Raw genomic sequence first — 24,921 nt, forward strand, 5'->3', positions numbered from 1 at the left:
ACAGGAACAACGACATGGTGGACATATTCTTCGCCTCTGACGCGACCACCCTAAAATCACACACACACACACACACACACACACACACACACACACACACACACACACATTCACAACACCCTGCCATAGTAGCTTTGCTCATCGTTCCCTTTCTAGAATGGTCCACTTGACTCACCCCTCCACTCTGGCCAGGTTGTTGTCCATGACGTGAGCCATGGCTGCAGCCAGCTCACGTTTGATGTGTCCCACCTGGCTGCCATACACGTTGGCCACCATGACGGCATTGCGGTCGTATTGGTTGTTTGGTTGTCGTACCAGAGAGACCATCTCGTCCATGTTCACCTGCATGCACAGACGCAGACACAGACGCAGACACAGACACAGACACACACACGCACACACACAGCTAACACACACCACCTTGCAGAGACATCTTTCCACTGCCCCCTCAAGTAGTCCACTCGCCGTGTAACCACAAGGTTGTTGATTCAAGCCCCTCACAGTAGCTGCAACCCAACCATTAGCACACCAGTAACATCACAACACTAACGGAGATTAGATGATCAAATCCATCACGGTCAACTACTCTGCCATGGCGAGTTACCTCCTGAGTAGCTACTCTTTGGGCTTCAACTCACTGGGATAACAGTCATGAGTCTCACATTAACATGTTATTTGTGTGTAATACCCACCACGCCAGTATAGTACCGCAGGCCGACGACAATGCCTTCCATTTCACCAAACAGAACGTGATCTGGCTCCGGGTCCTCCTCTGCTGATGGGGCCCGCATGGCCTGGGAGAGTGTCTCCGTGTCTGACCCCAGGTCCAAGGCAGAGGGACGTCCCGTCCAACCGAACCGCCGACCACGAGACTGCATGGTGTCTGTCTGGACGACACAGACAGAAAGCTTGTTAGTGGATATTGGATGATTCTGTGACTTGGCTTGCTAAGTAGAGGCAGGAGGAGTGGTGTATACATTTAAGATGATTGGATAAGTAACTGTTCAATTCAAAATGTTAGTGGCCCCAGCCCAGTTGGCCATCACCGAATTTTGCTTATAGAGATGATTTACTTAAGGTCAACTTTAAAGGGCGAAGGGGCTCGGGGACGTCACAGAATCGAAAATAATTTGCAGTTTGACACAGGTGCGTCACAGGTTTGGAGAGCTCATTTTGTCAGCAGCTTTCCTACTCATAGCTAGACATGACGAAACATGATGATTTAGCATGCAACCAAACGTATTTCTAGACTCATTTGCAGGATAAGACAAGTCAATGAATCGTACATACAGTAGAAGTCATATCACATGCACAGGTGCACCAGAACACCGTGCATACACAACAGTGGTTAGCTCGCAGACGAAGGAGCTAAACATCAGCCAATAATGGACTCATACTAACCTTGCCTTGGCGAGCACTAGCTAAAGTGTAAAATAATACATTAACATGAATTCTTAACTATTTAAAACTTCGCAAGTTTAGTTGGCTGTAGGCGCTTGCAAACCCGAGCAGTCAACGCGCTAGAAAGACAACGGTCCTCTGCCAAACAGATTTCTTCTTCAAATGCTTTGGTGGCGTTCGTAAAATCGCTCTGAGAGCGCCGGAGCGCACACTGGGTTCAACGTCATAAAGCGACCAGGTAATTTAATTGGACAAGAGGCGTTCCGTGAACGCTGATCTGATTTCCAGAGCGATTTTACGAACGCGGCCTTTGTCGCTTTTCTTCGCCGCCTGATTTCTGACCAATGAGGGTGAAGGAAATTAGGTGAATCAATCTATGAAAAAAAAGCACTTAACCCCAAAAAAATTGATACAAAAGGTTTTTCGATGGATTCCGATAGTATTGGGCGTGCTAAATAACATACTAAAAGTCGACCAAAATCGACCCCCCCGAAAGCCGCCATTTCCAAGATGGCGTCCCAGATGGCGGTGGAGATATTAAAATGGCTATATCTCAAATTGAGAATATGGTGCAAAGGATTTCTCAACTGATTCTGGTACCTCTGGGCATGTTCACTAACATACTAAAAATCTAGGAAAATACACCTTCCAGAAAGGCTTAATTTTCAAGATGGCGTCCAAAATGGCAGCAGACCAAGCTTAAAATGGCTATATATCTCAATAGAAAAAAATATATAACTATGATTTTTCACTTGATTCTGGTACCTCTAGACATGCTTGTGAACATACTAAAAATTATCATTGAAGACTACAGGAGGGATGACACATGGAAGTGGAATGACCGACAATCAGAGATCCCTTTGGACAATGTCAAAGGGCATAACATCAGAGTATAACACCGCAATGCAGGAGTTCTCAAACCAGACATACACAACATCAGAACAGCACAAGGATTCAACAGAGGCAAGGATGAAAAGGGATGCTGCTGACCTGGAGAAGATCACTTCAAAACTTGCTATATGTTCACCTTTCTCTCCAGACTCTTCTTTAATGAATGTTGTTAGGTGTTGTCGCTGAGGATGGAGTGAACGTGCATGATTATGACTCTGTTGGACGCAACATCATGCACAAAATGATCGGACAGCCGGCATTCACATTTTCATTTAGTAGAAAGGATAAAGCCATAACCCTTGGACAAAAATCGTCTATCAAGGTTGCTCCTGATCGAATCATTGATTCTGCACTTCTTTTTCAACGTTTCCTTATTGTCTCCCAAACTGGAGAGCTGTCATTGGAGGAGGTTATGCGTTACGAACTCAGTCCTTTCCCTCCTGCCCTCTTTGAAGCCGGAAACGTCTTCCGCAAAGCTGATAAACCACAACTAGCGCACGCGATCTGTGATCATGCAAGTGATGCAATCCTAGATTCTGTACCAGAAACGGAGCATTATGTTCTTGATGGTGGTTCACTCCTTCACCGAATACAATGGAAGCACGGACAAAGCTATGGTAAAATTGCACAGTCATATGCAGACTTCACCAACCAACATTATGGCTCAGCTACAACCAGGGCTGGACTGGGACAAAAATTAGGCCCTGCCATGTGGCTCAGACCGGCCCAACACAATCGGTCCGACACCGCCGATCAACATGCTGGCAGTCTGTTGAATATACCATTTGTAAAACCCCCTATGTAGCTCAAGCCCCTCTTGCCTATCACCTTCACCACATCCACAACACACTCCAAAACCTGGCGTTTCTTTCTTACTTGCTGCCTATGAGCAGACATCTGACTGCCAGCAAACTTGCTCTGGATATCTCCTTTTCTACTTCTTAGAAAATAGGCTTCAGCACACTTTCGGTGTGTAGCACTCTTTTCATGCTCCTCCACATTCTGTTGCGCACTTCTCCATCCTGTCATTCCAGTAATACATTTTCTGGGGTCAGTGCTATTGCCAAATGCCATACAGACAAAACAAAACAATGTATGCTGTTCTTCGCAATATGTGAGCCACTTCCTACTGGTGCCATCTGCACATGTGAAATACTTTTGTGCCGCTGTATTTTTGGTTCTCTGCTTAGGGTGGTAATCTAAAAAGTGATCTAGCATGGAAGGCTCAGGACAGGCAAAGTAATTGAAGTCCTGAACGTGGCACTCTGTTTCCTCTGTTTCATCTTTTTCTCTCTCCTTTTCCTCTCTTTCCCTGACACTCTGCTTTTCTGGGGAGGGCAGCAGCAGCTCAACCTGGTTCAACAAGACATGGACAGAGAAGTAAACTAACTGGTTGTCAAAATCAGCAAAGTTCTCATTTACATGTACACACAGGCTGCATGATTGCATTATGTTACACCAGAAGCCCAGTCATTTCAAATGGAAGGTTGCAAGACAACATTATTGGGTTGCAGACTGCATGAGTTTTATTTCTCCATGCAATAAAAAGCATTCATTAGTTCTGAACTAGGCTAGTGTAGATTTTTTTTAAAATATTTTTATTTTCAAATAAAAAGTATTATTAACACCCATTGTTGGTATTGCATTTATGTCAGTGACAGTGATACCTCAACTTGCTAGCTAGCAACAAAATAGAAAGTCACAAAATGCAGAACACCCCCATCTAACGTTAGCTATAGAGTCCACAGCCAAGCAGCACTAACGTTACACCACGAGAGAGATCACTGTGTGTGTGCATGAATTCCAGCCAAGTCCTGGTGAAGCGCAATGCAATCATGCTGCCTGTAGGGGTTAGCATAAGTCATAAGACATTCTCTGCTGCTGCTCCCTTAATCTGGCCAATGCAAGCGACTAACATAACTTTGTTTTTGTAAAACCAAGTAACAACATTGCTTACCTCTCTAGCTGTGTCCTCTGTCTCCTCCTCAATTGCTAACGGCACATCAGTGCTACTGCTAACGTTAGTTAGCGGTAAAGATTTTGCTGTGGCAGCCGCAGCTGTAGTAGGCCTAGCCCCCACAGTCGATGCAGAGAACATATCTGTCAGTTTTGAGGCATCCTCTGCTAGCTTCTTACTTTTTTTCTCCCTAGTTTTCTGGGCACCCCCTTTCACTATCTTATCTACGGACATGACACTGTACTTGGGTTGTCGGCCGAGGGATCAGAGTGGGGGCCGTTGGACAGCAGGTGTGTGATTGGGCCAGCCCATGTGTTAGAATAAACGGGGGCCGCCGCTTGATTCAGTGCTAGTTGATGCCGCGCTATTTTGGGCCGCGCTAGTTTTGTTTTTTTTTGGGGGGGGGGGGGGGGGCCAAGGCGGCCCGACCGGCCCAAAACTAGCGCGGCCCATCTGCCAGCGGGCAGAAAGATTGTATGGCCAGTCCAGCGGTGGCTACAACCATTGTGTTTGATGGCTATGAGGATGGGCCAACACACATCAAAGACAACACACATCAAAGAAGAGGAAACAATATTCATCCCATTGTCAACTTCACTGCTGAGACAGAGTTCTCAGGTAAGAAGGAGGAGTTCCTGTCAAGAGATCTGAATAAACAGAAACTGATCCACATGATAAGTGATGAACTGAAAGAACGGGATTGCACTGTGGTCAATTCACTTGGAGATGCTGATGTAGACTATAGTAAGGGCCGCAGTGGGATCATCTCTTCTTCACACCACGACGCTGATTGGAGAAGATACTGATCTCCTCGTCTTACTTCTTTACTATGCACAGAGAGATAGCAAGGGCCTTTATTTCAGATCAGACAAGTCGAAAGCTGATGGCAGTTTTAAAGTGTACGCCATAAACCATTTGAAAGAAGTACTCGGACAGGATGTGTGTTCTCAGTTGCTGTTCATCCATGCTGTGACTGGCTGTGACACAACTTCCCGGATCTTCGGAGTTGGCAAAAAGACAGCATTCCAAAAACTTGTAAAAGGGGATCCTGTCCTTCAGGCTTGTGCCAATGCATTCACTGTACCAAACCAGACAACAGATGTGATCGATGACCTTGGGTGCCAAGCAATGGCTGTCTTTTTTGGTGGAAAGTGCACAGATTCGCTTGCAAAAATGAGATATAACATTTTCAGCAAGAAGGTTGTCTCAGCTTCATCAACGGTAACGCCTGAACGTCTACCACCAACTGAATCTGCTACCAAATTCCACTGTCGTAGAGCATACTACCAGGTCATGGTCTGGATGGGAACAGATGATGGTATAGATGCTCTAGACTGGGGCTGGAACCTGCAGGACAATAGATTTGTCCCACTCATGTCAACAATGAATGCTGCTCCAGACAGTCTCTTGAAGGTCATTCATTGTAACTGTACCACTGCCTGCAAGACACTTCGCTGCTCATGCAGAAAATATGGACTACCTTGTACTGTCTGTGGACCATGTCAACTTCATGAATGTGACAATCCACATAACAAGTTTCTCCCAGAGGATCCTGAAGATAATGATGAGTAGGCCTAAAGACCACAATAAGTGGGTCATTTATTTTGTGTTCAACACCAAAGCCAGCTTTCTAGGTTGAATATAACCAATTTTAATTTTAGCCAAAATAAGCTACAGGCAGCCATTTTGATGATGCAAATGATGCATTCCTAGCAGATATATTTAGCTAGATATTTTGCTCGTTATTAATGTATAGAGGTGCCAGAATCAGTTTATAAATCCTTTAGAAATGTTTTCCCATTTGAGATACAGGCATGTAAGCTCCCAGTCGTCATTTTGGACACCATTTTGAAAATTAAGCCTCTTCGGAAGGTGTATTTCCCTAAAACTTTAGTATGTTCCTAAGTATGTCTAGGGGTACTTGGGGTACCAGAATCAAATGACGAAATCATTTATATAATTTTTCTATTGAGATATATAGCCATTTTAAGCTTGGCCGGCCGCAATTTTGGACGCCATCTTGAAAATGAAGCCTTTCTGGAAGGTGTATTTTCCTAGGTTTTTAGTATGTTAGTGAGCATGCCCAGAGGTACCAGAATCAGTTGAGAAATCCTTTGCACCATTTTCTTAATTTGAGATATAGCCATTTTAATCGCCCCGGCGCCATCTTGGAAATGACTGCTTTCGGAGGGGTCGATTTTGGTCGACTTTTAGTATGTTATTTAGCACGCCCAATACTACCAGAATCCATTGAAAAACCTTTTGTATCAATTTTTTGGGGGTTAAACCATATTGTAGCGAACGTGAAACTGGTAGTGTAACTCGCCCCATGCGGGAATCGAACCCCGATCTCCCGCATAACCGACGACCGCGCTAACCATTAGACCAAGAGAGTTAACTCCCTTGGTGGAGCTGTTAACGGGCCCCATACAGGATCGTTACACTATCCTCACCGTTCGGGAGAGCGTGCCCTCACGCTTCACTATGTCAAGTCCCTCACGTGGACACGCCTCTCCGATGGCCTTCCTTCCATCCCACTTCTGACACCAGTGTAGCGAACGTGAAACTGGTAGTGTAACTCGCCCCATGCGGGAATCGAACCCCGATCTCCCGCATAACCGACGACCGCGCTAACCATTAGACCAAGAGAGTTAACTCCCTTGGTGGAGCTGTTAACGGGCCCCATACAGGATCGTTACAATATATTGACTCGCCTAAATCGTCAGGTTCCGATTCTAGGCTGTGGCTCACGGTTCCGTTTCCGCTCCACAATTCTCAAGTCTCTTCCCGGTGTCAGAAAGCCACTACACACACAAAAACACTATTAGAGTGAAAGCCTTCAGTTCTAAACCGTGTTCAATTGAAATTAAATCTCAGCGTCAAATCAGTGTTCAGCAGTGTGAGCGTCAGAAGAGGCGGGGGAGTTCCAGGAGTTGGACCAGAGTTCCAAAAAACATTTACAGGAGGCTGCAATCCGTAACTGGACCCTCTAAATCAAAAATCAGATTAAAAGACCCGAACTACCCACTGTACATACTTTGTGTTTTGTCCCCCGCCCCCACCTGTGATGTATGTCCCCACCTGTCCTACCCGCTGTACATACCTTATGTTTTGTTGTATTGTTCTTCCCATGATGGATGTATGTTTATCTTGTAGATAGTAATAGTTATTTGTCTGTATTATCTTGTAGATAGTACTAGTTTTTTTGTCTGTCTTACATGTAACGATGAATTGAGAATCAAGGACCCCAATTGAAATAAGCCAGTGGCTTTCTTGGGTTTTTATCCTGTTAGTTGACCTTGTATGTAATATGTACTTTCATGTACCTACTTCTGCAAATCTTCTAATAAAGTTTTCAATCAATCAAGTTTGTAGTCTGACATCAGGTGAGAGAAAGGCAGCGTTACACATTACACCGACCTAACCCTAGTTAGCTGGCCGTCTACTAGTGAGTTACTATGCTTATGATAACAACTTTCATTGTCAAAATGATTCTGTGTTAACTGTAGTGAGTTATTACAGTAAGCATGCTGGTCTCGTTCATATCAACAGCTAGCTAGCTAACTAGCTGCAATGCTAGCCTGGCTGCATAGATCTGCCAGCAGAAGCAAGTGCTAACCAGCTAGCCTAATAGCAGTCTCTCTGTTGACCTGTGCTGGGGTGGGGAGTGGAGCTGTCAGCGTACAGGTGGTCAGTTCCCTCATCATTAGATGATTGATCGTGTCATGCAATAGTCATTCATCACTTGTGGCAGTGGTTTATGTGGAGGCTAGTAGATGCATAAAGGACGTCTGTTGTTCAGTGTGGAAGTGGAGACAAGCTATTTCATTGATTTGTGTGTGTGTGTGTGCAGGTTGAGGCTCTGATGGAGAATCTGCTCAGGTTGCGCGATGGACATATGTGCTGAGAGAACATTCCACAACAAACAGTATCAAAACTAAACTTAAATTTTTTTAATTTTTTTACATTTCTTTTTAAGGTTGCCATACGTAGGGACGTCTACAGCTCCATGAGGGCTTTTATTTCATGAATGCGTGACGCCTTCTTGTCGGTGGGGTTCTTGGAGCCGAAAGCCTTGTCCACCAGATCCTGCTTCTGCCTCTGAATCTTCACCATGTTCTCCTCCACAGAGTCCTTCACGATGAACTACACACACACACACACACAGATCTTAACAGGCACACAGAATGTCTGCTGAATCCTCAATGTTCTACTTTATGAATGACTTTTATTCCGAAAAATGTAAATAAAATTCAACGTGAAAATCAATGAACATCTGAACATTTTGGTCAGTTGCCGACTTGTTCCCACTTTCACCAGATGCTGTCACATACAGTAACACACAGATAGACTGACCTAATGGCAGAGTGAGTGGAATGATATCATGTGATGTCAGGGCAGCAGTAAATTACCCGAGACTGCATAACCAATAACCCTCAGCCTGTCTGACTCCTGACCTTGGTGATGAAGACGTCTCTCTTCTGGCCCAGGCGGTGACAGCGATCCACACACTGGTCCTCTGCTGCAGGGTTCCACGCCTGGGGAACACAGTGTGGGGTTAATGTACAGTGTGTGCGTGTGGTCCATAATGCCATAGTTGCGGAAATGATGTAAAAAAAAAAAAAAAGTGCTTCTTTTCCTTCATATTATGAAAGTTTAAGTATTGAAGAGCTCACTCAATATAACAAACAACAGTTTTAGGATCACAAAATACTTATTTGTCAGCGAACTCCGCTTGTTTTTGATTCACAGTATCGTCTTCCGTTCTGGGGGGTATTCCATCAACGACGCTAAAGGAAGCTTGGAGTTATCAAAAATAAGCCTGGATTTTCCTTTAGCGACTTTGATGGAATACCCCCCTGCTTTGTACTTGGTGAGTGTTGGTGATACATGTCTTGTATACGTTTTAGGACTGTTCAAAAGCAAGGACTGTGTGATCATCTAGTTTATGTGTAGTCCATGTTCAATCAGCATGTTGTGATGTGCTAAATATGCTTATGTTAAATAAGTTACATAGCAATGTTCTTTGTTGTTAGCTGCGCGATGGAGCACAGTCTGTTTGTTTTGGTTCAGGGTGATTTCCTCCGCTATTTGGTTTGAGGTGTACGAATATTCAAATAAGCATATTTTCAACTATTTTTATAAATCTGTAAAAAAAACTGAAAAATGACCAAAACACAAAAAAAAAAGAAAAGTACCAGCTCCTGTCACATATGTGTGTATCTGTCACAGGCAGGCCACAGCTGACACTCACTGGATCCATGAGGAAAACACGGGAGGCGGCTGTCAGGTTGAGTCCCACCCCGCCAGCTTTGAGTGACAGCAGCATGATCGTGGGGCCGTCAGGAGCGGGGCTCTGGAACTCCTGGATGACCTGGGTCCGCCTCTTCTGAGTCATGGTGCCGTCCAGACGCACAAAGATAAAACCTGCCTCCCTACAGGAGAGATGGATGGAAAGAGAGAGAGCGAAAGAAACTGAATACAGATGTAACAATAAAAGAAGAATAGGGATGTAACGATACACTCAACGCACGATTCAATACGATCCTTTTTTTTTTTTTTGTTACAAAATGAGAATGCAGACAAATTATGACTGAAAAATGACAGAAACTACAAAATACAGTTTTCCTTAAAGAATCCCTTTTTATTTATGAGGTAGGGTATATCTGCAAAACACAAACTATGCAACAAATGCATTATTTCCTTTTCTTTATATAACAAAAAGCGAGGTAAAAAGTAGATTACACCCTCTGCTGTTTAAAAAGAGTATCGCAATTAATTCTTCATCTCACCAATTTGAATAGTCACACGATGCCTCGTTACATCCCTAGCTATGAATATACAGCATATGACATTTAGCTGACACTTTTATCCAAAGCAACTTACAGTGAGTGCATACTGTACATCTTTCAGTACATACTGTACCATATTATGGTCTCAGCGGGAAACCGACAACCTAAGCGTTGTTAGTGCCATGCTCTACCAACTGAGCCACAGAGGACCAGTGAATACAGTTCCGACAGCAACAACATCTGGCTCAAACCGGATCAGCAGAGTGTGTGTTACCTGAGTGGGGCCTCCAGCAGAGTGAGGAAGCGTGTGAACTGAGAGACCACAAGACTCTTTATGCTGCTGTCCTCACTACGCAACCTGAGCAGATTCTCCATCAGAGCCTCAACCTGCACACACACACACACACACACACACACACACACACACACACACACACACACACACACACACACACACACACACACACACACACACACACACACACACACACACACACACACACACACACACACACACACACACACACACACACACACACACACACACACACACACACACACACACACACACACACACACACACACACACACACACACACACACACCACACACACACACACACACACACACACACACACACACACACACACACACACACACACACACACACACACACACACACCACACACACACACACACACACACACACACACACACACACACACACAGTTAGATGACAAAACGGGTCAGGGTTATGCATTAGATTAGATTACATTTTGCCATTACCAGACAACAAAATGCAGTTTAGCATCTAACCAGAAGCAAATAGTGATGAAGTGCAAAACATGATAGGTAGTACAGTATGGCAAGTACGGCAGTTACAGTTGAAGTCGGAAGTGTAAGTCATTAGAACTCATTATTTAACCACTCCACAGATTTCATGTTAACAAACTATAGTTTTGGCAAGTCGGTTAGGACTTCTACTTTTTTGCAAGTAATTTTTCCAACAATTGTTTACAGACAGATTATTTCACTTATAATTCACTGTATCACAATTCCAGTGGACCAGAAGTTTACATACTGTACATTAAGTGGACTGTGCGTGTGTGTGTGTGTGTGTGTGTGTTACCTTTGAGCTGGTCCTCCCAGTCTGTGAGTGTATGTTCTCCTCCTCCTCTACCTCCTGTGGGAACTCCACCAGTTCATTGGCCTTAATCTGACCCCGACACAGAGGACAACGTGCCTGTTCCTAGAGAGCCAGGGGAGGGGTGGGGGGAGAAAGAGTGAGAGAAACAGAGAAGGGGATTGAGGGGAAGAGAGAAAGAGGAGGAAAGAGAGGGAGACCGATATATGGGGGGGAGGGGAAAGGGAGAGAGTGGGACAAATGGAGAAAGAGAGTTGTGTGTTTCAAGACGCAATTCATTTCACAGTCACAACCCTTATTGTCCAGAACAGGCAGGCAGCGTACCTGTTCGCTCCTGAGGACCTGAGCGATGCAGGGTCGACAGTACACGTGGGCGCAGTGTGTGATGACGGGCAGGCGGACAGAGTCCAGACAGACAGAACACTCCTCGTCAGAGCCACTGGCCAACACCAGCCTCAGCTTCTCCATCAGACGCTCCCTCAACTCAGCTGGAGTCGCAGGCTCACCTGCAGGGAGAGGGAGAGGGGGGAGGATGTCAGAGAGAGAATCTTAATGTAGGGCACCAAACGTTCAGAGACAACATTCCATTCCAATACGAAAATAAATTAGAATGTTCTAGTCATGGTATATGTGTGTATGTGTGTTACCTAAGTCTATGGTGATCTTGCCCAGCAGGTCACGGTGGCAGCAGAACTGCCGGAGCCTCACCAATATGGCTAAGACATCAGCGTAATTCCTGAGAACACTCCCCTCTGCTACATACCTAGGTACACACACACCCACTGTGAAACAACTCTACATGGAAAACTCAGTGAACAAGAACATACAGTACGTATATAAGAAAAAGAAAAAAATGTAGACACACAGTTACTCAGCTGCACAAATCCCTCACACACACCCCCACACCCACTTGCGGCTAAGTACCTGCTGATGGTGGTCCGTCCCTCCGTGCGGGCAAGCTCATATTCCTCTCTCTCTGTGTCTGTGAGCGTCACATGTTGGACACACACAGTCTTCTCTGGGAGAGACACCAGGGGGCGCCCACCCACTTTGCTGGCCTTGGTACGCCGCAGCGTCACACTTTTAATCAAGGCCTGCAGGTTCCTACACACACACAGCAAATATTTACAGACCCAATGTACATGTCTGTGTGTGGCTATTTTCATTCCATAATGGTATGGACATCTTAAAAGTCAATTTCAAATGCCATAGCAGTATAAAAAGAACAGTTAACAAAAAGGTTAATTTTGTTTGTTTAGATCACCGTGAGCTGCTTCAGGGAGCCTTTATTCTAAGTGGGAATGTTGGCGAATGGCCACTCACTGTAGACCGGTCCTGTCTCCCTCGGTGACGGGTCTCTGGATGACCCTGTTCCACCATTCCTTCACGTCAAACGGCTTCAGACGCAGGAACGCCAGCAGCATCCACAGGTCCTTCAGACTGTTCTGGATAGGGGTGCCTGGACACAAACACACAGAATAAGGAACCATACTACCAAAACATGACAGTATACAGTGGAGGGAGGGAGAGAGAGAGAGAGAGAGTATGTGTGTTTGTGTGTACCTGACAATATCCAGCGGCGGTTTGATCGCAGCTCTAGGACCGCTCGGCTCTGCTGAGCATTGGGGTTGCGGATCACGTGTCCCTCGTCGAGAACCACCCTCAGCCAGTTGACTGCATGGAGGGGACTCCTACTGCCACTGCCACTGCCACTGCCACTGCCACTGGCCTGGGAGCCAGAGAGGGAGAGAGGGAGAGGTTGAGATAGAGATGGTATACTTGAGATAGAGATGGTATACTAAAGCACTCCAGATTATGCCTAATACTGGACTAAGCATCTTTAATAGAGATGTTACATTGAAAGCGTGATTTAGTCTGTGAATCCGGCCCTATGAGGTGAAAACTAAAGGGGACACGCCTGACCAGCAAACTAACATTGCATTTCTGAGTTGGTTAACATGTGGTTAAGGTTAAGGGTTTGGTTGAGATTAGGGTCAGTTTTAGGTTTTGACCAACAACCTGTCAATGGTTTAATCTCACCCGCACTACAAAAGACACGTCAACCTCTGACAGGTGCACATCAGAGAGGTGTCAGTTATCCACACTCCCTCACCCACCCACCCCATAATCTGCAGACAGCACGTTGTACGTAGAGAGGACCACATCCTGTTTGGACAGGAAGCTCGGGTCTCTTTTGCGCTCCGGGCCGTAGTATAGATAGACGTTCAAATTCATGTCTCCTCGCACGTGCTGCTCAAACTGGTCCTACACACAGAGGGATTCAACACACACTGTGACAGACCACTAAAACCAGTTGATGTATGTGAGAGTGAGCGTACAGACGTGACAGTGGCTGTGTGTGTGCGTGTACTCACCAGCCAGTTGCTGAGTACAGACATAGGACAGATTATGAGAGTGGCTGTGGCTGCTGGGTCCTCCACACTGTTTGGTAGGGTGGCCTCTGCACACACACACACACACACTCTCTCTCTCTCTCTGTGTCTCATCAAACAGAAGGTGAATTATAATAAACAGGTTAACACAAAACAACTGCGGTTCTCCATCACACACACTTTACCTTTCTTAGAGGTGCTGCTCTTCGCCCTTTTACTGGAGCTCTTCTGTGGAGGGCCTCCCCCTGTTAACCCACTCAGAACTGCAGCAAAGTCCTGATCCTCCTGCAACGCAACAGCCCCTACGAACCCAGACACACACCTTTTGGATTACTGCAGAACACACTGCCATTGCACTACATTTTAAACAACAAATCATTCATCTCTTTCACCGCTCCATCTCTCTCTCTCTCTCACACACACTTTACCTTTCTTAGAGGTGCTGCTCTTCGCCCTTTTACTGGAGCTGCCCTTAGCTGGGAGAGGATAGATAAACCATTCATGAAGCAGATGGTGACCTGGGAGATTGTGCATGCGCAACCACACACACTTTACCTTTTTGGGGTGGCACCACCTCCTTCACCACCTCAGCTGGCTCTTCTATGTGATACCCCTCTCCACTTTTCCCTGGGAGGGACGGAGGGAGAGAGGGAGAGGGCAGTCAGACACATAGTACACACACTATTAGCTGTCATGTCCAATAGGCCAAGGCGCACGCCCGCCCGCACGCACGCACGCACACACACTCTTTCTCTGTCATCACCTTTAGATTTTGAGTTCTTCCCAGTGCTAGTAGAGGACTTTGAGTCAGGAGAGGGCTGCTCCTACAGAGATATATACACACACATCATATATCACACTTGAGAACACAGCGTGGACCTAACCTGACCAACCAACTTAGATACTTCTCACTTACACACTTCTCAAGGGGCAGCGGTTTCCCTTGGTGGAAATTGGAGAGGATCAGAGCGATGGTGGTCAAAGTTTTCCCCTGAAACACAACAAAATCATGATTAGGATGTTTGTGCATTGTTTCCCATACAGAGAAGAGACTGTGGCGGACGCCATAGACTAATCTGTCCTGCAACAGTGTCATGACGAACCGAAAGCATTTTTAGCTCTGTTATTTTCTTCTTCTTCTGCAGATTTTTCAGCGCTGTTTGCGGAAATTGTTCGAGCAGGTTTCCGGCAAGGCCCTCATTCGTCGAAAATGTTCTCCGCTAGCGTACCCCCCCATCGACAATTCTGTTAGACTTATACATAAAAATATATTTTGTGTATACGTGGTCCACCCGGCACTGTCCCACAAAATCCTGTGGGAAACACTGGTGTGTGTCTGTTTGTGTGAATGAAGTGTATGTATTTGGTGAGTATATTGACTTGAGTGTGTTTGTGTGTGTTGGGTGGTCTCACCAGTCCCATATCATCAGCTAGAATTCCCCCACGGGACCTTTGGGGTCGCTCACTGACGGAGGAGTAAGTGAGAGTATTGTAGAAGAGTGCCCCTCTCTCTTCCCAGAACGGAGGCAGCACCGAACTGTTCTCACACACACACATCCAGCTCAGAGCCTGCTTCTGGTGGGACATGAGGGGAGTACATACAGCCTGCAGAGAAACAGAGAGACACACACACACACACACACACACACACACACACACACACACACACACACACACACACACACACACACACACACACACGTCTTTAAGACGATGGACAGACAAGAAGAAATCTTATCAGCAAATTCAGATGAGCTGATTTCTGACCTCTGCTGCTTCTTTCTCTCCATTCTTATCCTCCTCCAAGTTCTCAAAAAGACGATCAAACGCGTTCTCCAGCTTAAGGAAGAGATGATGTATTAGTATAGAGTACATGTTATCCAGACACTTCCGCTCTGCCCGTCTTGCGTGCTAGTTAGTTGTCAACAACGTTTTTACAATTCAACTCCATCTACTTTTTTTTTTCTCATGAATTTGCCGTTCAAAGAGCTACATTGCACTGCTATACAAATACATTTGATTGATTGACATGTCTATGTTACTATACATGATAGGTTTTCTACTGTATGTTACCTCCTCAGCTGTCAGTGCCAGTGGGATGGACTTCTTGGATGGAGGAACGCGTTTGTGGGAACCACTAGCGTCGGAACTTGGAACCATGGGACCTTTCCCTGGGATGGAAACACACACAAGCACAAAGTTAACTGTGGCCCATAGTAGCTACCCTATGTGTTAGAAGTGTGTGACTGGTGACTAATGTCCTCCCCCAGTGTGTGTGTGTGTACCTTGTGGCCCAAAAAAATTAAAGCCGTGGGCTCCGAGCTTCTTCACTACAGCGTCCTTGTTTTCTTCTCTCCCCCAGAAAGACAGCAACACCGGCATGGTGAACATATTATTCACCCCTGACGGGACCACCCTAAAATCACACACACACACACACATACATTCACAACACCCTGCCATAGTAGCTTTGCTCATCGTTCCCTTTCTAGAATGATCCACTTGACTCACCCCTCCACTCTGGCCAGGTTGTTGTCCATGACGTCAGCCATGGCTGCAGCCAGCTCACGTTTGATGTGTCCCACCTGGCTGCCATACACGTTGGCCACCATGACGGCATTGCGGTCGTATTGGTTGTTTGGTTGTCGTACCAGAGAGACCATCTCCCCTCTGTTCACCTGCATGCACAGACGCAGACACAGACACAGACACAGACACACACAGCTAACACACACCACCTTGCAGAGACATCTTTCCACTGCCCCCTCACTGCCCCTGACTCACCATCGCGACGACTCTCCACGCCACTCTATCCCACCTGGAGAGGGGAAACAGCTACGCGAGACTGCTCTTTGTGGACTTCAGCTCTGCCTTCAACACCATCCTTCCAGACAGGCTAGTGACCAAACTACTAGACCTGGGACTATCACACTCTATATGTGCATGGATCAAGGACTTCCTGACCGACCGCCCCCAGAGGGTGCGGGTGGGCTCCCACACCTCCACAGCCCTCAGACTCAGCACTGGGTCCCCCCAGGGCTGCGTGCTAAGCCCCATCCTCTACAACCTCTACACCTACGACTTCACCCCCGTCCACCCCAGCAACTCCATCGTAAAGTTTGCAGACGACACCACCGTGGTGGGCTGCATCACGGGGGGGACGAGGCGGCGTACAGGGATGAGGTAGAGCAACTGAGCAAGCTGTGCAAAGTTAACAACCTGCTGCTGAACAAGTCAAAGACCCAGGAAATCATCGTGGACTTCAGGAGGAAAAAGTCCGAGATCCAGCCCCTGCTCATCGACGGAGAGAGCGTGGAGAGAGTCTCAGCCCTCCGATTCCTGGGGGTGCACATACAGGATGACCTGTCCTGGAAGAACAACACAACAGCCACCATCAAGAAGGCACAACAGCGGCTCTACATCCTGAGAGTCCTCAGGAAGGAACACATCAAGCAGGAGATAATGGTGGCCTACTACCGCGGCGCAGTGGAGAGCATCCTCACTAGGGTTGGGTACCGAAAATCGGTACCGGTAGGTACCGGTTACTTTACATTCGGTATATACCCGTACCGAATCGCAAAGGAGATTTCGGTTCCTCATTTCGGTACTTTTCTAAAAAAAAAAAATCTTCCCCTGGTGTCCGGTGTCATGCAACAGTCAACCACACGTGACTTGAGTCGTGACGTGAGTGACATCGCCTGTTTCCAATTTCCAATCAGTGCGTGCGTGGTAGTGAGGTGAGCATGTGTGTTGAGAAGAAGAAGAGTGAGTTTATAGTAAGTGTAGTAATATAGTTAGTGATTGTATTATTGTATTATTGATATTATTATCATCATAATAATCATAATCATATTATCTAATTTCGCTAGCTAGCCTAGCTACGAGGTCACCGAGAATGCCGAAGACCGCAATGAAGACCGCAATGAAGCGTTCTAAAGTGTGGCTGCATTTCACCCGACTCGATGAAAACAACGCGAAGTGCTCAAAATGTTTTAAATCATTCGTGTGTAAAGCAGGCAACACATCGAACTTGATGAAACACCTGACAACGCACGCGATACATTTAAGGGTAGAAGGGTGCTTCGTGTTTGACAGCTTGCGCAAGTTCACCCGCCCTTCGGCTGAGCAGCAAGCACCTCCGGAGAGGGGGAGGCGGAGATCGCCATTCCCATTGAGGATGATGATGACAGCATTTCCTCAGGTTAGTAATAATGTTTCCGTTTATTTATTTAAACAGGGGGACAGTGGACATTCGCCCTCTATGATTTCTTGTTTTGTTTTATTTAACCAGGAAAGGGACTGGGGATTGAGAGATTAAACATGCAGGTAGGTAGGCCCAGGATGGATGGTGTTAGCTGGACTGGGGGAGGGGGAGTAGGGTGAGGGGTGTGTGGAGGTCAGGCAGACCGTCTGATCCGCACCCAAGCGACCCCAGGTGTCGTTATGTGGTACAGCATTCAAGAGGGTCCTATCCAAGACAGGCAGCAGCAAATATTTAGCTACAGTCAGTAACATTATTTAACCTATGTTTATATTGTTGGCTCAACAATGTAACTGTGGTTGTAGGTGTAACTGTGGTTGTAGGAGTAACTGTGGTTGTAACTGTGGTTGTAGGTGTAACTGTGGTTGTAACTGTGGTTGTAGGTGTAACTGTGGTTGTAACTGTGGTTGTAGGAGTAACTGTGGTTGTAGGTGTAACTGTGGTTGTAACTGTGGTTGTAGGTGTAACTGTCAGTGGTTGTAGGTGTAACTGTGGTTGTAACTGTGGTTGTAGGTGTAACTGTGGTTGTAGGTGTAACTGTGGTTGTAGGTGTAACTGTGGTTGTAGGTGTAACTGTGGTTATAACTGTGGTTGTAGGAGTAACTGTGGTTGTAACTGTGGTTGTAGGTGTAACTGTGGTTGTAGGAGTAATTGTGGTTGTAACTGTGGTTGTAGGTGTAACTGTGGTTGTAGGAGTAACTGTGGTTGTAGGTGTAACTGTGGTTGTAACTGTGGTTGTAGGTGTAACTGTGGTTGTAGGTGTAACTGTGGTTGTAGGTGTAACTGTGGTTGTAGGTGTAACTGTGGTTGTAGGTGTAACTGTGGTTGTAACTGTGGTTGTAGGAGTAACTGTGGTTGTAACTGTGGTTGTAGGTGTAACTGTGGTTGTAGGTGTAACTGTGGTTGTAGGAGTAACTGTGGTTGTAGGTGTAACTGTGGTTGTAACTGTGGTTGTAGGTGTAACTGTGGTTGTAGGTGTAACTGTGGTTGTAGGAGTAACTGTGGTTGTAACTGTGGTTGTAGGTGTAACTGTGGTTGTAGGTGTAACTGTGGTTGTAACTGTGGTTGTAGGTGTAACTGTGGTTGTAGGTGTAACTGTGGTTGTAACTGTGGTTGTAGGTGTAACTGTGGTTGTAGGTGTAACTGTGGTTGTAGGTGTAACTGTGGTTGTAACTGTGGTTGTAGGTGTAACTGTGGTTGTAGGAGTAACTGTGGTTGTAGGTGTAACTGTGGTTGTAGGTGTACCTGTGGTTATTGTGCCTCAGCAATAAAAAAGTGAAAAGCTGTTTAATGTTGTCGACCGTGTTATTATTATTATATATATATTATATATATATTTTTAAAAAAATCAAAAGTACCGAATTAAGTACCGTTTTGGTACTGGTACCGTTTTTAAAGTATCGGTTAGTAACCGGTACCGGATAAAACCCAAACGATACCCAACCCTAATCCTCACCTACGGCATCTGCAACTGGTTCTCCAGCTGCACAACCGCGGAGAGAAATGCGCTACAGAGAGTCGTGAGAACAGCCCAGAAGATCACCGGCGCCCCCCTCCCCTCTCTGGAAGAGCTGTACAACACACACTGTCTCAGGAAGGCCTCCAAGATCTCCAGAGACCCAACCCACCCTGGGTACGAACACTTTACCCGGCTGCCCTCGAAAAGGCGGTACAGGACCATGGCCGCAAGGACAAACAGACTGAAGCACAGCTTCTACCCCAGGGCCATCCAGGCCCTGAACACAGCAAAGACCTAGGTTCTGGGCCCTGGACAGTCTGGACGGATTGATGGCAGCTGCTGGATTGAAAAAATCAGGTGTAGTGCTGAGGCACAAATATGTACATTTCTAGCCTGCAAACTGCGACACTTCAAATGAATGTGCAATAACACTATGTGCAATATGACAACCCTAGTCGTCTTATCTGTACAGTATAGTATAGTGGATAGTGTACATAGCCGTTATTTATGTAAACCAGCTCCTTCCCTTCTTGTGTTTTTTTTTCTTTTTCTTTTTTTCTTTCCTAGCACCAGGGGAGCCACCCCTCCTAAATTTCGTTGTTCGGTACCTGTACTATAGCAATGACAATAAAGACCATTCATTCAAGTAGTCCACTCGCCGTGGTGTAACCACAAGGTTGTTGATTCAAGCCCCCACAGTAGCTGCAACCCAACCATGAGCACACCAGTAACATCACAACACTAACGGAGATTAGATGATCAAATCCATCACAGTCAACTACTCTGCCATGGCGAGTTACCTCCTGAGCTACTTTTTGGGCTTCAACTCACTGGGATAACAGTCATGAGTCTCACATTAACATGTTATTTGTAATACTCACCACGCCAGTATAGTACCGCAGGCCAACGACATTGCCTTTCATTTCACCAAACAGAACGTGATCTGGCTCCGGCTCCTCCTCTGCTGATAGGGCCCGCATGGCCTGGGAGAGTGTCTCCGTGTCTGACCCCAGGTCCAAGGTGGAGGGACGTCCTGTCCAGCCAAACCGCCGACCACGAGACTGCATGGTGTCTGTCTGCACGACACAGACAGAAAGCTTGTTATTGGATATCGGATGATTCGGTGACTTGGCTTGCTAAGTAGAGGCAGGAGTGGGTGTATCCATTTAAGATGATTGGATAAGTAACTGTTCAATTCAAAATGTTAGTGCCCCCCCCCAGTTTGCCATCACCGAATTTTGCTTATAGAGATGATTTACTTAAGGTCAACTTTACAGGGCGAAGGGGCTCGGGGACGTCACAGAATCGAAAATAATTTGCAGTTTGACACAGGTGCGTCACAGGTTTGGAGAGCTCATTTTGTCAGCAGCTTTCCTACTCATAGCTAGACATGACGAAACATGATGATTTAGCATGCAACCAAACGTATTTCTAGACTTATTTGCAGGAGAAGACAAGTCAATGAATCGTACATACAGTAGAAGTCATATCACATGCACAGGTGCACCAGAACACCGTGCATACACAACAGTGGTTAGCTCGCAGACGAAGGAGCTAAACATCAGCCAATAATGGACTCATACTAACCTTGCCTTGGCTAGCACTAGCTAAAGTGTAAAATAATACATTAACATGAATTCTTAACTATTGAAAACTTCGCAAGTTTAGTTGGCTGTACAGGCGCTCGCAAACCGAGCAGTCAACTCGCTAGAAAGACAACGGTCCTGCCAAACAAGATTTCTTCTTCAAATGCTTTGGGGTTGCGTTCGTAAAATCGCTCTGAGAGCGCCGGAGCGCACACTGGGTTCAACGTCATAAAGTGACCAGGTCATTTAATTGGACAAGAGGCGTTCCGTGAACGCTGATCAGATTTCCAGAGCGATTTTACGAACGCGGCCTTTGTCGCTTTCTTCTGCCGCCTGATTTCTGACCAATGAGGGTGAAGGAAATCGTGAGGTTCCGGTTCTAGGCTGTGGCTCACGGTTCCGTTTCCGCTCCACAAGTCTGTCTCTTCCCGGTGTCAGTAAGCCACTTACACACAAAAACACTGTTAGAGTGAAAGCCTTCCATTCTAAACCGTGTTCCATTGAAATTAAATCTCAGCGTCAAATCAGTGTTCAGCAGTGTGAGCGTCAGAAGAGGTGGGGGAGTTCCGGGAGTTGTACCAGAGTTTGTAGTCTGACATCAGGTGAGAGAAACTTACACATCACACCGACCTAGCGAGTTAGCTGGCCGTCTACTAGTACATTACTATGCTTATGAGAACAACTTTCATTGTCAAAACGATTCTGTGTGACTGTAGTGAGTTATTACAGTAAAGCATGCTGGTCTCATTCATATTAACAGCTAGCTAGCTAGCTAACTAGCTGCAATGCTAGCCTGGCTGCATCTGCCAGCAGAAGCCAGTGCTAACCAGCTAGCCTAATAGCAGTCTCTCTGTTGACCTGTGCAGGGGTGGGGAGTGGAGCTGTCAGCGTACAGGTGGTTAGTTCCCTCATCATTAGATGATTGATAGTGTCATGCAATAGTCATTCATCACTTGTGGCAGTAGTTTACACACACACACACACACACACACACACACACACACACACACACACACACACACACACATATACATACATCAAGTCCTGCAGGTGACACCACTAGTGCACACGTTTCATATGTTGTAATGGTTGCCATATTGATACATGTACAGTAGTTTATGTGGAGGCTAGTAAAGATACATAAAGGACGTCTGTTGTTCAGTGTGGAAGTGGAGACAAGCTATTTCATTGATTTGTGTGTGTGTGTGTGGGTGGGGGGGGGGGGGGGGGGGGTTCTCCTTCCAGGAAGTTCTTTGCAGTATTTCCTTTTATAGAAGCTGAACACAAAAGGCTGCTGCTCACTTCCTGTAAACAGCTCCTAGGTTCTGTTCGCTTCCGTCTACTTGGCCAGTATAGCCGTGTGACCCTCTGGGAGCTCCAGGATGAGGATGTGTGTTTCCCGTAGAGACAGAGGGAAATGAAAGTGTAGAGACGGAGGAGAATGTACAGAAACAGGCAGTAGCCTAGTTTGGTGAGACTAAGAGGAACTTTGATGCTGAAACTTAGGGAGGATGTTGGCCTATGAATGAACACAGAGGGAATAGTACGTAGCCAGACAGAGAAAAGACTAGCCTTTGCAAAAAAGAAAGAGTAACACATGTTAAATAGAAAGAGAATAGAAAGGACACAGCTTCTACTGCTCCACACAGACGTACTGCACCTGTCGTGTCCTGGCTGCAGAGGGGAGTAGAGAAGAGCGAGCACGTGTTCGTTGATGAATGAATGAATGAATGAATGAATGGTCTTTATTGTCATTGATATAGTACAGGTACCAAACAACGAAATTTGAGAGGGGGGGCTCCCCTGGTGCTAGGAAATTAAAAAAACAAAAACAAGAAGGGAAGGGAGCTGGTTTACATAAATAAAGGCTATGTACACTATCCACTATACTATACTATACAAATAAAACACTGTGCTGTTCTCTATGCTATGCTATACCTATTCTAACATTTCCTATTCTCTGTCTGCAACCTTATGTACCCGAGGGTTGTCATATTGCACATAGTGTTATTGCACATTCATTTAAAGTGTCACAGTTTGCAGGCTTAAAATGTACACATTTGTGCCTCAGCACTAGACCTGATTTTCAATCCAGCAGCTGCCATCAATCCGTCCAGACTGTCCAGGGCCCAGAACCTAGGTCTTTGCTGTGTTCAGGGCCTGGATGGCCCTGGGGTAGAAGCTGAGCTTCAGTCTGTTTGTCCTTGCGAACATGGTCCTGTACCACCTGTTCGGGGGCAGCCGAGCAAAGTGTTCGTACCCAGGCTGGGATGGGTCTCTGGAGATCTTGGAGGCCTTCCTGAGGCAGCGTGTGTTGTACAGCTCTTCCAGAGAGGGGAGGGGGGCGGTGCGTTTGCTTCCAATGTCTTCTTTGTGTGCACACTTCCTCTAGTGGATTTAGCATTGCGTTGGTGTTATCCAGGAAAAGATTGACCCCGTCCAAAAACAACAACCCCTACCCACTCATCTAGGAGTTATTTAGTTATAGTTGTAAATGTAATTATTTTATTTTTAAATATTGATAAGTAGGTATCCAATGTGATGATGTGGCATATGATTAGGTGATATGGATTTGTGTTGACCATATCACTTCTACCTGTCCAGTTCTTTAGGATCAAGGCTACATAAGTGTTTGTCAAGGCACTAGGCTTAGTGGCTAGGGGTTGTTTTAGTCTGGGGCTGAGAGTATGCCTGTGTGCAGCCTGGCCTGTGTCTCTGATGCTTCTATCGTCAGGAGACCACACCCATCCCCAGACCTCAGAGTATGCCTGTGTGCAGCCTGGCCTGTGTCTCTGATGCTTCTATCGTCAGGAGACCACACCCATCCCCAGACCTCAGAGTATGCCTGTGTGCAGCCTGGCCTGTGTCTCTGATGCTTCTGTCGTCAGGAGACCACACCCATCCCCAGACCTGGCCCTGGAGCTATGGAATTCCTGGAGACAAGTCTCAGCTTAGCCAGCCAGCCCCCATTACCCTTTCAGAGAGACACACACACACACACACACACACACACACACACACACACACACACACACACACAGAAATACCCATTACCCTGTTAGACACTCACACACCACTGCTAGATACTATGCATCCCTGTGCTGGGTGTAACTATGCTGGACTGTGGCATGACTGCACTTGCCACGTTAGAGATCACTGAGGAATGAGCCAGCCTGCAAAGACCTGCAGAGACAGAGAGATAGAGATAGAGACATAGAGAGAGAGAGAACAAGAGAGAGAGAGAGTGAGACTGATAGATAAAGACAGACACACTCATGGTCACTGAGGAATACAGCTGAAGTGGCGCCTTTGTTTACCTGCTCTTCTGAAAACCTCAGAGGAGAGGACAGAGAGGTAAGTACGGGTGAAAAATGGCGAGAGGACTAGAGTGAGAGGGGTCAGGAGAGGAGACTGGGGAGTGAAGAGAGTTCATAAGATCTAATGGAAGTAGTCTAGTGGTTCATGTTGTTTTGTCGTTACGTGGTCTTTTTTTACGACCCAGAGATCATTTCTCAAGGAGGGAAAGGCTTTTATCTGTTCGCAGGGGGGGGGATGCAGGGGTTGGTGGATGTGCTATAAAAGGCAGTGGTACTGCATGAGACAACTAGCATTCATTAGCTTGTCTCATGCCCTTTTACATTTGCAACAGGATCCTCTGTTGCTCGCATGGCCAGAGGAGTATTACACGACACCCAGAGAAAGACAGTTTGGATCCTCTATGTCACAAAAGTGAATATCGATTCAACCCCATCAGCTCGTTGTTGTGTCTTGATTGTGTTCATAGATTGTGATGGTGTTCATAGATTGTGATTGTGTTCTGAGTCATAGCCTAAAGCAGCAACCAATGGGGGAGTGACGAGTCAGCACCGTGTTTTCACTGTTGCAGAAATCAAGCAGTCGCTAGGAAAAAATTATCCTGGAGGCCTACTCGGTAGAAAATGTTTCATATGCTGTTTTCTGTCATAGCCTGCTTGAACAAAAAGACAATCCGACCCAAGAGTTTCTTTGATCTCAACGATATGGTGTAAAAGTCACTG

At 46.2% G+C, this 24,921-nt stretch overlaps 3 protein-coding genes across 3 annotated transcripts in view; 1 reads left to right on the forward strand and 2 right to left on the reverse strand.

Moving 5' to 3' along the window:
* Positions 1-878, reverse strand: part of LOC308149731 (helicase-like transcription factor) — a gene marked incomplete at its 5' end in the record, with an annotated part of 34,627 nt that extends 33,749 nt beyond the window's left edge. Inside the window, one exon of the mRNA XM_080522628.1 lies at positions 693-878. Coding sequence (XP_080378754.1) covers positions 693-878 — 186 coding nt within the window. The remainder of the gene's footprint in view (positions 1-692) is intronic.
* A 7,370-nt stretch (positions 879-8,248) lies between these two features.
* On the reverse strand, positions 8,249-20,365 carry LOC308149742 (helicase-like transcription factor; the record flags this gene model as incomplete). Its single annotated transcript, XM_080522639.1, has 23 exons — positions 8,249-8,395; positions 8,707-8,787; positions 9,504-9,684; positions 10,316-10,428; positions 11,171-11,290; positions 11,510-11,691; positions 11,833-11,948; positions 12,110-12,289; positions 12,509-12,644; positions 12,749-12,914; positions 13,307-13,450; positions 13,561-13,646; positions 13,764-13,880; positions 14,007-14,054; positions 14,134-14,205; positions 14,342-14,402; positions 14,495-14,569; positions 14,992-15,183; positions 15,346-15,417; positions 15,652-15,749; positions 15,864-15,994; positions 16,090-16,256; positions 20,180-20,365. 23 exons carry the CDS (start codon positions 20,363-20,365, stop codon positions 8,249-8,251), a joined length of 2,871 nt encoding a protein of 956 aa, XP_080378765.1.
* A 988-nt stretch (positions 20,366-21,353) lies between these two features.
* LOC308158037 (serine/threonine-protein kinase PAK 2-like) overlaps positions 21,354-24,921 on the forward strand; it is a 12,379-nt gene continuing 8,811 nt past the window's right edge. The window contains exon 1 of the mRNA XM_080531628.1: positions 21,354-21,486. The gene's annotated coding sequence lies outside the window, so the exon portion shown is untranslated. The remainder of the gene's footprint in view (positions 21,487-24,921) is intronic.

This window comes from Nansenia antarctica, assembly GCF_963989245.1.
Source record: "Nansenia antarctica genome assembly, chromosome: 1".
Taxonomy (NCBI): domain Eukaryota; kingdom Metazoa; phylum Chordata; class Actinopteri; order Argentiniformes; family Microstomatidae; genus Nansenia; species Nansenia antarctica.